General features: G+C 44.6%; 1 protein-coding gene across 4 annotated transcripts in view; it reads right to left on the bottom strand.

Moving 5' to 3' along the window:
- PRPF3 (pre-mRNA processing factor 3) overlaps positions 1–14,504 on the bottom strand; it is a 50,715-nt gene that overhangs the window by 3,720 nt on the left and 32,491 nt on the right. For all 4 annotated transcript variants that reach the window (XM_075843385.1, XM_075843384.1, XM_075843386.1 and 1 more), the window contains 12 exons: positions 11,814–11,944; positions 11,270–11,413; positions 10,764–10,844; positions 9,489–9,706; positions 7,496–7,802; positions 7,244–7,410; positions 7,069–7,151; positions 5,567–5,710; positions 4,956–5,055; positions 4,269–4,382; positions 3,004–3,122; positions 1,124–1,207 (listed from right to left, as the gene is read on the bottom strand). In XM_075843385.1, the coding sequence (XP_075699500.1) occupies positions 1,124–1,207; positions 3,004–3,122; positions 4,269–4,382; positions 4,956–5,055; positions 5,567–5,710; positions 7,069–7,151; positions 7,244–7,410; positions 7,496–7,802; positions 9,489–9,706; positions 10,764–10,844; positions 11,270–11,413; positions 11,814–11,944 (1,692 nt within the window). The remainder of the gene's footprint in view (positions 1–1,123; positions 1,208–3,003; positions 3,123–4,268; positions 4,383–4,955; positions 5,056–5,566; positions 5,711–7,068; positions 7,152–7,243; positions 7,411–7,495; positions 7,803–9,488; positions 9,707–10,763; positions 10,845–11,269; positions 11,414–11,813; positions 11,945–14,504) is intronic.

The raw sequence follows: 14,504 nt of genomic DNA, 5'->3' as shown, positions 1-14,504 counted from the left end.
AGAAAGCCGCTGCCAGATATTACATGGTCGGCCAGTCCCGCCGGAAGCGGTGGGATCGGTCGACATACATCTAATGTCTATGGCCAAGTGACGACAGGAGTTTAAATAAGCGTTAAAGGAACAGTGTCATCACAAATAATTTTTTTATATGTTAAAGATGTTAGTGCTTTAATAAAAACGTTTATTTTCATTTGTGTGTTTGTGTTTTACTGTTTCTTATTTTTACACTTTTTCTTCCCTATGGGGGCTGCCATTTTTTGTTCCATTTCTGTGTGTGTCGATTAACGACACACACAGACATGGAATACGGCAGCCACAGTCCCATAGGGACTGCGAACGGCTCCCGTCCCATTGACTGCCGTGTACGGCGTCTGTGTGGGAACTGCGCATGCGCCGCTCCCACACAGTCCTATTCGAAATTGGCGCCGTCCGGCGCCATTTTCCTGTGGACCGGAAGTCGCGGCCGGACAGTAATATTACTACTTCCGGTCGCGGCTTCCGGACTTGTGCACATGGAACAGCGGCAGCAAAGGGAGCGGACGGGCCGGAGGGAGCCGCGGCGGCAGGAGCAGGTAAGAGATTTCAATGTATGTTAGTGTTTGTGTGTGTTTACTACTGTATGTAAACCTACTACACTGTGGGTTACCTCAAAAAATGGCGACACACAGTGTAGGAGGTTAAACCTTTCAAACCCCTCGTTTATCCCGGCACTAGTCAGGATAAAGGAGGGGGGGATGCTGAGAGCTCACTAGAGCGAGGGCTTTTAACCCAATGTTGCAATGCTGCAATTTTGGGAACAGCTCCATCTAGTGACCAAAAATGGGTAGTATTATAAATTAGAAATAATTTATAATATTACATGGACTCGTGCAAAAAAATAAAAAAAATTTGAACAATGTTTAATCACCCACACACTAAATGTTTAATTTTTAAAAAAAAAACATGTTTTTCTGGCAACACCATCCCTTTAAATAGACAGGAGTACGTATATTATTGCACAAGTCCCTGATTGTTGTCCATTATTTATTGACCTCAATTAAATAGTTTGCACCTTCCCTCACCCCAATGTGTCTGTATATCATTTACCTATACTAATAGCAACTAATCTCCTCCAAACACTTACCGCCTGCCTTGGTATTTGACGTTTGTTCGTCCCATTTTATTCGGCTGAGCATCAGACGTTTAAATTTCTTCTGTGCTTTGGGTCCTTTAAAATAAAAAAGCAAAACTACAGTAAAGATCACCGTCCCAAATGTTAGTGACTCAGAAAGGGTTAATGTCAGAAGACCGTGATACATTAGTCTTCATCTGGAATCCTATTTGCCGGTGGAGAGAAGAGTCTCCTCGAGGACGCTGGTTTTACCGGTTTACGTAAGTTATGCATTTGTCAGATCAGCATTATGAGGAACGTGCTGTAAAAGGAGACTCCAAATGCAGCAGTGGGGGATGGAGGCCCCTATGACCAAGTTTTAAAGTGCACCTATGATTGGGGAGCACTCACATCCACGATAAACAAATCAGGCCTTATTGGCCAAGATGCACCATGTGACCATCAAGTCCAAAGGCACCCTAATTTGCATATCGGTGGTGGCCAGGGGCCACATCCTGGTAAGAATTAAAAGACACAGCACCGTCAGTGTGTGTGGACGTGGGGGGTATTGAAGTAAAGCAACATGGCTTTTATCTGCTGGTGGGGTGGAACCCCAGGGGGCTCCCACTAATAACAAATTGATGGCTTTTCCCATGAATACAGTTGGTATGGAGTTTAATTGGAGCTTTTTAAATCCATAGTAGTGAGCTCCCCCTAGTGGTGGCTGCAAGGTAGCCAGAAATGTATTATTTAACCCCTTGTAGTCCAAGCCATTTTTTCCCCCCCGTTTTTCACTCCCCGGTTTCCGAGAGCCATAACCATTTTTATTTTTTTTTAATCAATAGAGTGGTGTGAGGGATTATTTGTTTTGCGGACGGAGTTGTTACTATTGGCACCATATAAAGTACCATGTAATGTACTGGGAAACAAAGAAATTTTTTTGTGCGATGAAATTGGAAAAATATGCAATTGCTCCTATTTTTGGGGGGTTTTGTTTGTACGTTTTTCACTGTGCATTAAAAACGACAACTTAACATTAATCTGCTAATAACAATATTGTAATAGTTCGGACTTCAGCAATTTTGTTTATTTTTTTACAATATAGAAAAAAGGGGATTTATTTATTTATTTTTTTACTTTTAATATGACAACCATTGGCACCCCGAGATGGAATCGCGGGGCGGCCGATAGGCTGTTGTAGGGGGCCGCCCCCTTAACAGCTTAGATGCTGCGGTCGCCATTGACCACGGCATCTAAGAGGCCAGGATCAGAGTTCTCTCTGTTCCTGGCCGTCAGTGCGAGGTGATCACGGTATTACACAGCTGACGCCCAGAGCGTATGGAGCGGGCTCAACGCGTGAGCCCGCTCCATACTTCAACCCCTACACCAGGACGTACGGGCACATCCTGGTGCGTCAAGAGGTTAAAGGAATACTAAACATAGAAAATTCACACAGAAAAAAAATATAAAATAAGGAAGATCCCAGCAATTCCTCCTTTCCTTTGATCCCATTTGTCTTACATTACAATTACTACTAAGAAATATATAAAGAAATCTTCTGTGTGCCCCAGGAGCTCAGTCATGTCCCCATCCTCCTCCTCTCAGTCATGTGTCTGGCTGTAAGACAACTGGCTGCAGCAGGAGCCTCCCCTCTGCCCTGTCTGCAGTATTACAAAAAAAAAAATTGGTAGACCCCAACCCTTGGCTAAGACCCAGCCCCTCAGCCAAAAATGGAACAGATCAGGACACACTAACCCCTGTGTTCTAGGCTTGTTTCAGATCATTTCCATGGAATATTCACCTTACAAACACTACACAATACAGTTATTGGTCTGCAGAAAACCTTCCTGTATGATCTCCACCCTCAGATACCATTACAACATCCAGATAAAAGTGTTCAGAGTAACTCTTACCTCCTTCCACTACGACCACATTAGCATCTCTGTGTAATACAACGACTCCTGTCAGGTACAGCTGGTTGGCATTGGCTTCGATCTTGAATTTTTTGGAAGGATTCGTTAAATTACGAATACTGAAATGTGCAAGATTTAGTATTAAAACAGTAAATTTCATATAATATATATAACATGTTTGCGGCTAAAAAGCAAAGCCCGAGACACCCGACTAACGGAGTTGACATAAGACCCTTCTAGGCCTTATGAGGGAAAACCGCTCCCGATTTTCAGACATTTTTTGAGCAACTCGCGTTTTTCGCGGCCGTTTTTGGTGATGTTTTTCTAGAGTCAATGAAAAAAAAAACAAAAAACAACAGAACGCCGTATCTCCCATTGAAATCAATGGGCAGCTGTTTGGAGGCGTTCTGCTACCGATTTTTCGGCCGGAAATAAGCAGTGTGCACATACCCTTATAGTGCCATAAAAACTGCTCCCTGCTCCCCGACTTTAAACAAGTCGCAATTTCTTACATATGTCCTCAGCCGTGAAAGGGTTACAGAAGCTGTCCTATCAGGACAGTTCCTGCTCTTAAGGTCGCAGGAACCCTCGGTTAACATTGCTGGGGGAAGCTGAGAACAACCATAATGAACACCCAAATTGACTGGCAACCATATATAAAACAAGGTTGTGCCAAGTAGAACAGAGAATGGATCCCTCTTTACAGAAGGTCTCCCCTGGTGTTCTAGGGCAGTTAAGGGATTAACCTTTCATACCTGGGGTCCAGTGGTTATTCAGCTTTCCACGCTCCATTATTGTCCAGGCTGTAACAGGAAGTGCTACATTTCGTTTTCTGTTCACTCCCTGCACTGATCATAGAAAAGTGCAGGGGGGTGAAGAGGACAGAGCAGCTGTAAATGTACAGCTACTCAGTTCCCTCTATGGTCGGGCAAAGCATTGAAGGAGCGCTCTGCCCAACCATTAAAGAGGAGCTTAGGCAGACTGCGTGAGAGCACACTTTGCCTGAGAGGTGGGAGCTTCTCAGCTTAAAGGGAAGTGTGTGTGTGGGGGGGGGGTCTATGACATCTATATGATCGAATAGGGAATATGGACGTGCATGGGACAACAACCCCTTTAATATAAAGTGTAACTAAGCTTCAAAAAAAAAAAAAAAAAACCTTGCCATGTCACAGTGACAGTGGTGGGGGTAGGAGCACTGATCGCTAAAACTAAGCAGCAGAAATGTAAGTCAATGCTGGGACGTAGACAAATGACCTCAATATTACCTATATACAGCTATGTGGACCCCTAGTGTAATATCTTCCTTTAATCTTTTTACTTTCTTCTCCTTCCTCTGCTCTGCTGTTAGTTTTCTGGCTGCATTGGCCTCTTCATGAGCCCTGTAAAAAAACACAAGAAACATGCACGTCAGATCTGCAACATCTGCCAACCTTTATAACAACCTCAGAACCCATCCCATAAAGGTTCCCACCCAACAACCAGTCGTCTGCTCAAGTCATACACAGGCAGGCGAACCATTATACTAATGGTAATCGGGCCGAGCTACTATAGTCATTGTACAAGTCTGAGGGTTACAATGCAGACCCTAATTTCCATTTATGAAAAGGCTCGAAATTCCCATTAATGCAAGAGCTAAACAAGACCGTGTCATACAACAAACGACTGCGTGTGGCCTATTAGGCCGGAATTACAGAAACGAGAGCAAACTCGGACGTGAAAAACAAGTTTTTCAAGTCAGAGTTGCACCCGTGCAGGTCCGTTTTCACGGATCCCTCATAGACTTGAGTCTATTGCGGGATCCGTGAAAACGGAAGAATATTGGACATCATATTGAAATACATGCACCCGTGTCACGGCCGTTGTTTTAATGGCCGTCACACAAACATATACTACGGTCTTTGAATCCTCAGTGTATTGATGTACATTTACTGTGGTTTTGCGCAATTACTTACTTCTGGCGTTTTGCCATCTGTGCCCTGACATGCGCCTCTACTTTTGTAGGGTCCTGTATTGCCTCCGTGCCCAAAACACGCATTAAATTGGATATTCGCACTGAAAAAATAAAAAATTGGGAAGAGCGATTAGAAGCCAAAAAATTGGTTATTCAGCCTTAAAACTTTTAAAAAAACTTTTGAAATGTCAGAAGTTTTGATGGTGGTCCGAGCAGTGAGACCCCTCCACCGATCACTAAAACGAAGCGGCAGAAGCGCTGGGCCGCTGTGTTTCTGATCGTCTTTCCTCGGAAAACCGAGTAAGCGCTGTACGGGCTCACAGACTTTCCATTGAGCCTGAGGAAAGCCGATCAGAAATGAAGCGGCACAGCGCTCATTTCTGCAGCCTCGCTATAGCAAATCGGTGGGGGTCTCAGTGCTTGGACCTCCACCAATCAAAACTTCTGACATGTCAAAAGTTTTTTTAAAAGTGAAGTTACCCCTTAAACACTGTACATTGCTCTACATTATTTTTTATACTAGGATTAGAATTCGGCTGTCAGATTGTGATTATTGCAGCACAGGCCAAAATGTCTGTACAGCCACCCTAGACCCCGATAGTCCAAACCTACCTTTAGGTTCGGGTGGAGGCATAAGTCCTAATCGCACTTTCTCCTGCAATTCTTTCTGTCCTTCCCTCCTTGTCTGACGTCGGAGTTTTTTCTGCTCTTTTGTAGTCAGATAAATGCCAAGCGTCACCGGCGCATCTTTGTCAACTGAATAAACAGAACGAAAGCAAAAATGAGAATGTAAAAATCAAATGAATTTCCTACCCGAATGTCTGAGTGGTCGGCGCGGACGTCATGGGCAGACTTCAACCCTGTCTCTCTCCGCGCATGCGTCGTCTTGTCGGGTGCAGAGCTGCCCCAGATGGCAAACGTATTACAATCCGGGAAATGTAGTACAGGGGCATTTGACAAGCCGCCAAAGCAGAACTGCCCGGTCACAGAAAGTGGAACGTGTCGGGAAAAACTGCAAAACGGCACCAAAAAAGGTAAGCAATTATCTTTAGAGAATGATTTTAGGAACTGGAGAACCCCTTTAGACAAAAACTAAAATGGGTTGGTCTCAAAAAAACAACCCCTTTAATAAGAGAGCCAGCCGGGAGAACAGCCGTAATCAATGGGGTAAGTTGCATCCAGCCATTATTTCCCCCCGCAACTGGGACAGACTGGGCGCAGAGTGGCAGTCGCGGATACTCAGCAGCTCTCCTTGATAGCGAGGGATCCTACTTTAACATCCATACGCCCTAATAGGGGGGTGTCCTGCAGGAACCACCCTTTAAAAGCGATTATTCTGTAGGACTTTGCACACAAGGTCAGCGCGGTCCCATTCAGTCCATGTTGTAAAGAGTTGGGGGCGGCAGGAGAAACTGTGGGACTCAAAATACAAAGCTGACCAAGACAAGGTGCCCTCGTCTCGTATCTTCGTATCTCTAGCAACCAATCAGGATTCAGCTTTCATTTTTCAAATTGCACTGGAAACAAACCGTGAACTCTGATTGGTTGCTAGAAGTACCCACTCTTTTAAATCAAAGACAGTTTAGATACGCAAGACCTAATGTGTCCCTGCCGGAGGTCTTCATGACGCATCTACAGAAGTGTTAACCCCCTCCCGACTTCTGCCATATTATACAGCGGAGGTCGGGTGGGGGGTGGAATATAGAACGAGCTTGTCACATGTATGTAACAAGCCCCTCTTCAGTGTAACAAGCGGGATCCTGCTTCTTTAACCCCTTAGATGGCGTGGTCATTGGCGACAGCGGCATCTAAGGGGTTAGAAACAGGTATAGAAAAACGGAATACAGGTAGCATGTCAATTTTAACTGCAAGGGGAAGGAATTGCTGTTTTTTTCCCCATTCCATAAATAATTATTTTTTTCAGTTTCCCACTACATTATATGGTACAGTAAATGGTGCCGCCGTGATAAACTACAACTCGTCCCGCAAAAAAGAAGCTCTCATATGGCCATATCGACAGAAAGAAAAAAAAAGTCATGGCTTTTGGAGGGTGGGAAGGAAAGGGTCAATATACCATAGAGGTTGGGAAGACATAAGCGGCACGATACATGTACCTGGCGGGCTGATTTGCGCTGGATGCTCCACGAGATTAGTGATTCCATGAAATTCTTCCCGCACGGCTAAGGATTTTGCTTTTCTGGATGTAGAAACACAATTCCCATGTTATCAGATTGGAGGTGGATGTCACTTAAGAGATTAACATTGACAGTCAGACTAAACCGCACTCACAGTTCAATTCCATTGGGGAGAATGAACGAGTCCCACCACTCAATATCTGGTATCTCTCCTTCCCTGATCTCTTTCTTGGGGGCGATCAGTGCCAGGCGGGTGGTTGTCTGGATACCGGTTTTCTTGGCCGCTTGTGATATTTCAGCTTGTAGTTTCTCTAGTTGAGCCTGTCCAGTGACACAAAGAACTAGATTAGTATAAAAATCACAACCAAACCCCCCTCCCCCCCCATAAGAAAAATTAAAGGGGCACCTTTGTCCTTAATCGCTGGGCAATTTTCTCAAATTTTCCTTTATCGTGGAACTTGAAGGAACGTTTTGTCCGTTGTGCGGACGCGATGGACACGCGAGGGTCAAAGAAAACGTTGGACTCCAAGTCATCAGACGGTTTTTCCTTCAGCTGTTGCTTGAACTGCTCCCTTTTCACGGCTCGGATGTTGGCTTTTAGCGTGGGCATACGATGGGTCAGCTCGATCTCCTTCCCTGTGGCATCTACAGTGCGACCCTGGTCATCCAGGATAAGAGGGGTGGGTTTTGACTGGTCCTTCAGCTCTACTTTCCTAATAACAAGGAACAATGACCATTAGGTAAGTACCCAGTGCTGAAATATAGTGACCACTAATACAAGAAGATGCCAAACTACTGCAAAATAGAAGGGTGCAGGGGGTACAAACATCAGCCCCCCCCCCCACAGATCTAATCAAAGTCAGTAATTATTGATAACAGATGATCACGAACATGCGGCCACGATCTTTGTGAAACTAATGGGGGTTCCCTTTAACCTACAAGTGACAGTCCACTGTACCAAAGGTGTCATTGGTCATCACTAAGTGGATGCCAATGAATAAAACCAAAAATAGATCAGCGCAAACTAATCTTAAAGGAATTGTCCGGTTTCAGCAAATTAATGTTATTTTTTTGTATAATTAAAAGGCATACGATATTCCAATATACTTTCTGTATTAATTTCTCACAGATCGTAAGATCTCTGCTTGTTGTTATTCAGTAGGAACATTCATTGTTTACTTCCAGTGGACAAAATTCTGTCCATGGTCATGTGATAGACACAAGTGCTGCGATCGTTACACGGTCACGTGATGGGCACACAGGTGCTGCGATCGTTACAAGGTCATGTGATGGACACACAGGTGCTGCGATCGTTACACGGTCATGTGATGGACACACACGTGCTGCGATCGTTACACGTTCATGTGATGGACACACACGTGCTGCGATCGTTACATGGTCATGTGATGGACACACAGGTGCTGCGATCGTTACACGGTCATGTGATGGACACACAGGTGCTGCGATCGTTACACGTTCATGTGATGGACACACACGTGCTGCGATCGTTACATGGTCATGTGATGGACACACAGGTGCTGCGATCGTTACACGGTCATGTGATGGACACACAGGTGCTGCGATCGTTACACGGTCATGTGATGGACACACAGGTGCTGCGATCGTTACACGGTCATGTGATGGACACACAGGTGCTGCGATCGTTACACGGTCATGTGATGGACACAGGTGCTGCGATCGTTACATGGTCATGTAATGGACACACAGGTGCTGCGATCATTACATGGTCATATGATGGACACACGTGCTGCGATCATTACACGGTCATGTGATGGACACACACGTGCTGCAATCATTACACGGTCATGTGATGGGCACACAGGTGCTGCGATCGTTACACGGTCATGTGATGGACACACAGGTGCTGCGATCGTTACACGGTCATGTGATGGACACACAGGTGCTGCGATCGTTACATGGTCATGTAATGGACACACAGGTGCTGCGATCATTACACGGTCATGTGATGGACACACAGGTGCTGCGATCGTTACATGGTCATGTGATCAACACAAAGGTGCCGGGATCGTCAGATACACATACTGTAACGAGCCGTGTACCTGTGTGTCAATCACATGACCAGGACATAATTTTACCCACTGGAAGTAAACAAATCCTACTGTATAACAGCAAGCAGAGATCTTGAAAATTGTGAGGAATGAATATAAAGTATATTGGAAAATTGGATACATTGAAAACAAAAAAATATCAGAAATTTGCTGAAACCAGACAACAACTTGAAGTACTTCTCTTTGGGGGCAAAGCAACAAACTTCAGCGACAGGTTAGAACATGATGCGCCAAGACAAAACCGAATAGGAAATGGGATAAAGTTTTGAGACCATGACTAGAAAGATGGTCCTAGTTGCTTGTACTCACGGAGGGGCGATTCCCATGGCATGAAGGTTGGCCAAACCGACCATGTTTGTAACTCCAATCAGACCGGGCTTCATAGCGAGTTGTGCTTGAATTCTTGCTTGCAGTTCAGCCGCTTTCCTGGCCTTTTCAATGGCATCGTTCATGAAAGTGGCGGCTTGGGAAGGCTGGATTGTGTTCCCAATGACGGAACGGTCGGACTGTGCGGAAGAAACTTTCGGCTGTGGGGTAAGGGACAGATAATAAGACAATGGTAACAATCTACTATCGGGACAGGATGAGCCTGGGATTCCGGATACTCAATATCTACCTGATCACATGGACCAATACGTTAATGTGGAGCGGTCACCTCTACTACACTTCCTTCTATGAGGGTAGCAAATAAAAAAACATATTCTAGAGAGCTTCCCGGCATCAAGTCTCCATGATAAGGGAATCTATTCTTTATAAAGCGATGCAGCGGGAGTTATTGTACGAGTTGAATGATGTCTGTTCAAAAGCGCAAGCTATAATCTAATATCGGTCCAATTTGCTGAGAGGCACCACGCGGTTTTGCATGTCTTGCGGCACAATAGGGTTGTGGCCGTGACCACGAGGTGTCTGTCGACCCATAATTAGAATACAGAACGTACTTTACAACATGAGCGATAGAGATACTCTTTATAAAGGGATGACGCCGTGGGCCCCAGCGATCACGAGAGTGGGGCTCTCCGTTCCTCCTCACTGCACTCCCCACAGATAGGGGCTTGCATGGAGCGGTGGTCGAGCATGCGCGCTGCCGCTTGCTTCAATGTCTTTGGGAATCACGGAAACAGATGAGCGCAGTTTCCATCATTCCGATAGACTTTGCATTCTGGACTGCCGCTCTATTAAACGTCCTACGCACTGCAGTCGAGTAGTGAGGAGGAACGGGGGTTCGGGGCCCACATTCTTGCAATGGCATGGCTCGCAGCGATTAGAGAATTATCACCTATCCTGCGGCTAGGTGATAATTGTCAATTATTTTATGATCCACTTTAAGACTCAGACGCAGCTTATGATGAAAGGAATCTATAGGTGTCCCATCAATGCAGAAGTAAAACAAGCAGAAACAAAACAGATAACACCCCCTAAACACCACCACCATAAATAAGTAGTAGGTGAACAGGTGGAACCACAGTTACAGTGAATAGGTGGAGAACCCTCGGGGGAAAAAATAAATCATTAGGTGGTAACTATGAGAAACAATTTTTTTTATTTTTTTATGAAGTGCAGGATCATAGGTGTTGTATACCGTACCACCGCGGGCGGGCTGACGAAGCTCAGCTGTTTCTTCCTCTCCTCTATCTGCCGGGTCGCGGCTTCCATCATCTGCTTAATCTGCAACAAAGACATAGCACGTTCCTTTATGTTCTACAAAGACTGGACACAGAAAACACTTGGAATACAAACGTAAAAGGGTAACTAACTTTTGACATGTCATAGTAACATTTCAGAAGTTTTAATTGGTGGTGGTCCGAGCACAGACACCCCCCCCCCCCCCCCACTAATCACTAAGACAAAGCTCGGGTGAGCACTGCGCGGGCTCAGACTTTCTATTGAGCCCATACACCGCTCCAAGGAAAGACTATCAGAAACAAAGCGGCACAGCGCTCACTTGAGCGCTTTTGCCGATTCGTTTTAGCAATCAGTGGGGGGTTTGAGTGCTCGGAACACCCCAAAAAAACTATACGAAAAAGCAATTTTTTTTTTTTAAAGTTTCATTACCGGCAGTCTTCAGATCAGACTGAATCCAGAAGACCTACCTGCAGCTTGGTCAGCATGCCTGGGCTCTCAGTCGGGGGGCCGGGGATCACTTCTGGTTCCTCTACTTCTTCAAAGCGTGGTACTCGCTTTTTCTTTGAATGAGAAGATTCCTTGGCAAGTTCCGGATCATCCCCAAACACTTCCTAAAAAGTGAAGCACATGTTTCAGGTAGAGCAGAGATACTCAGAATAAAATATGAAGAAGTTGTAGTCACCGCTAGTTATTAAGATTGAAACACGTTATCTCCTAAAGATGACCCCAGTCATTAAACCCTATTAGGGCACATGGCCGCTGTAGAGAAGGGGGTACACCGTTAGGGGTCCCTTCTACGAATTAGAATTGAGAACTGCTCTCGCGGACTCAGGCCATCCATGTCAGAGTGCAGAAAAACACTATTGACAAGGTGATTGACAACTGGGTGTTTCCAAATTATTTCACATTTCCAGGAGGAGTAACAGAGGAACAGTGTGAAGTTCTAATAAAAGATGCTCAAGCATGTTTATTTCAAACTCCCACCTAGAATTCACCCGAGAAGGCTCTCACCTTAATTTCTCGCTTTCTGCTTTTATCGCTGCTGGATCTGGAGTGCCGGGAGCCCCGACTTTCCCTGACAGCATCATAAAGCTTGTCAACAAAACGCAGCGTGGAGTCATCTAGAAAAGGCTTCAGATGATCTGCAGGAAAACAGCAACGTGAACTATGAATTAATTGTTATACAGAAAACAAAAGTACTCAATGACTTCGCACCGATGCCACATCCATCAATGTATTAATCCCTGCTAATCGATGGGATCGCCAGCCGCGGGACAACCTGTGATCAGATTATGGTCAGTGGACAATGTCCTAGAGATATGGGGACCTTATGAGAATAAGGTCTGATAAGTGTGCGCCCTAGAGGATAGACCTGCACCCATGTGGAGAACGGGGGGTGGCCCCGCCAATCCCCATCCTGGCTGGAGAGGCAGCTGCACCCATAAGGGAGAGAGCAGCGAACATGGACGGCCATTCATTCTCCAGCTGGATGCCAACATAGGCTACACGGGGGGAGGGGGGTTGTCCCCCTTTCTCCAAATTGTTGAACCCGCACCTATCCGACATTTATGGGTTTTTTTAACTTTCAATACTTCTATTACACATCTTGTATGTGTATGAACAGGCGCTTCATAGATGTGGCGCTCAGTCTGAACGCCATACTTATCAACGTATTTACACCAAGCTGACACGAATACATGAAAAGCATCTCTCCCATACAGCTATAAATCCCCTGCGCGCCTTTACACAGTACATAAAATGTAACTGCCTGCAGCCACCACTAGGGGGAGTAATGTGTTTAAAGAGGATCTGTCACTAGTTTAGTAACACCCAATCACGTAGCTAATCTAATAGGCGCGGTTACACTGATAATGCTAGTGAAAATTGTGTCCCAATATAATCATTATTTTAGGAGTTATGAGCTTTTTTCTAAATATGTAAATGAGCCTATACTAGACAAGTGGGAGGAAACAGCAGCGATTCTCCTGAGGTGGAGCCTCCTCAGCCTCTGACGCTGTCCAATCAGCATCAAGCTGCTTCACACAGTGTGAGAGACTGAGGCTGGAGGGAAGGGGGGGACCACTTAAAACAGTCATATCTCGGGCTGTGGATGACCTAGAACAGCGGTTCTGAGGTCATATGAAAGAGGAGATTCTAATCTTTCATATGGCACCAGGGTCGCAGCTGTTGAATACAGTGTCGGGAACGGAAGTAGTATACTATAATTCCACACTATGTTGCTGGACAGGGAAGGGGGGGGGGCTGTATGCTGATTGGACAGCATCATACAGACATTACTCCGCTCAGAGTGAAAAGAAAAATTCACTTCCTATTTGAATATTAGTCACATTAGCATATTTAGAAAAATGCTCACAACTTTCAAAATACCAAACGTTTAAAAAAAAAACAAAAAAAACACACTGGTTATCAGCAGCAAAGATATGGAATTAACCCCTTAATGACACAGCCTAGTTTTAGCCTTAAGGCTCCGAGCCCATTTTTCAATTCTCACGTGTCACTTTATGCGCGAATAACTCTGGAATGCTTATACCTATCCAAACGATTCGGAGACTGTTTTCTGGTGACACATTGGTCTTTATGTTAGTGGTAAAAATTTGGACGAGATATTCAGTGTTTATTTGTGAAAAATAGCAGAATTGAGAAAGTTTTGAAAACAAAATAAAATTTTTCTGATTTTAAATGCATCTGCTTGTAAGACAAATCAGAATACCACACAAAATAGTTACTAGTTCACATATCCCATACATCTACTTTATGTTGGCATCATTTTTTGAACATTTTTCTTTTTCTAGGACCTTACAAGGCTTAGAACATAAGCAGCAATTTCTAACACTTCGAAATAAATGTCAAAAGCCTCTTTTTTTTTTTTTAGGTACCAGTTCAGTTCTGAAGAGGCTTTGAGGGGCCTATATATTAGAGAGCCCCAGAAAATACCCCATTTTAAAAACTGGACCCCTCAAAGTACTCAAAACAGCATTTATTAACCCTTTAGGCGTTTCACGGGAATTGAAAGCAAAGTAGAGGTGAAATTTACAAATTTCATTTTTTTATACAAAAAATCCTTTTTATTCCTTTTTTTTTTCCTGTAAAACAGCGGGTTTTACGAGAGAAACGCAAATCAATATCTATTGCCCAGATTCTTCCGTTTTTAGAAATATCCCACATGTGGCCGTAGTGTGATAAAGGACTGAAGCACCGGCCTCCGAAGCCCAGGAGCACCGAGAGGATTTTGAGGCCTCCTTTTTATTATATTTTAGGCACCATGTCAGGTTTTAAGACAGAACACCCCAAAAGTGACCCCATTTGGCAAACTACACCCCTCAAGGAATTTATTGAGGGGTATAGTGAACATTTAGACCCCACAGGGGTTTTGCTGCATTTTGTGGAATTAGGCTGTGCAATTGAAAAATCACATTTTTCCTATAAAAAGGTAGACATTTTTAATTTTTACAAGGAATAAAGGAGACAAAAGCACCCCAACATTTGAAAAGCAATTTCTCCCGATTACGGCAATACCCCACGTGGGGTCATAAACTGCTGGTTGGACAAACGGCAGGGCTCAGAAAGGAAGGAGCGCCATTTGGCATGTCGATTTTGCTGGATTGGTTTCAGGGCGCCATGTCGCATTTGCGTTGCTTCTGAGGTACCAGTACAGGGGAACCCCCTTAAAAGTGACCCCAT

This window comes from Rhinoderma darwinii, chromosome 12 (genome assembly GCF_050947455.1).
Source record: "Rhinoderma darwinii isolate aRhiDar2 chromosome 12, aRhiDar2.hap1, whole genome shotgun sequence".
Taxonomy (NCBI): domain Eukaryota; kingdom Metazoa; phylum Chordata; class Amphibia; order Anura; family Rhinodermatidae; genus Rhinoderma; species Rhinoderma darwinii.
Note: the sequence above shows the minus strand (reverse complement) of the source record. Positions and strands in the feature narration are given on the sequence as shown.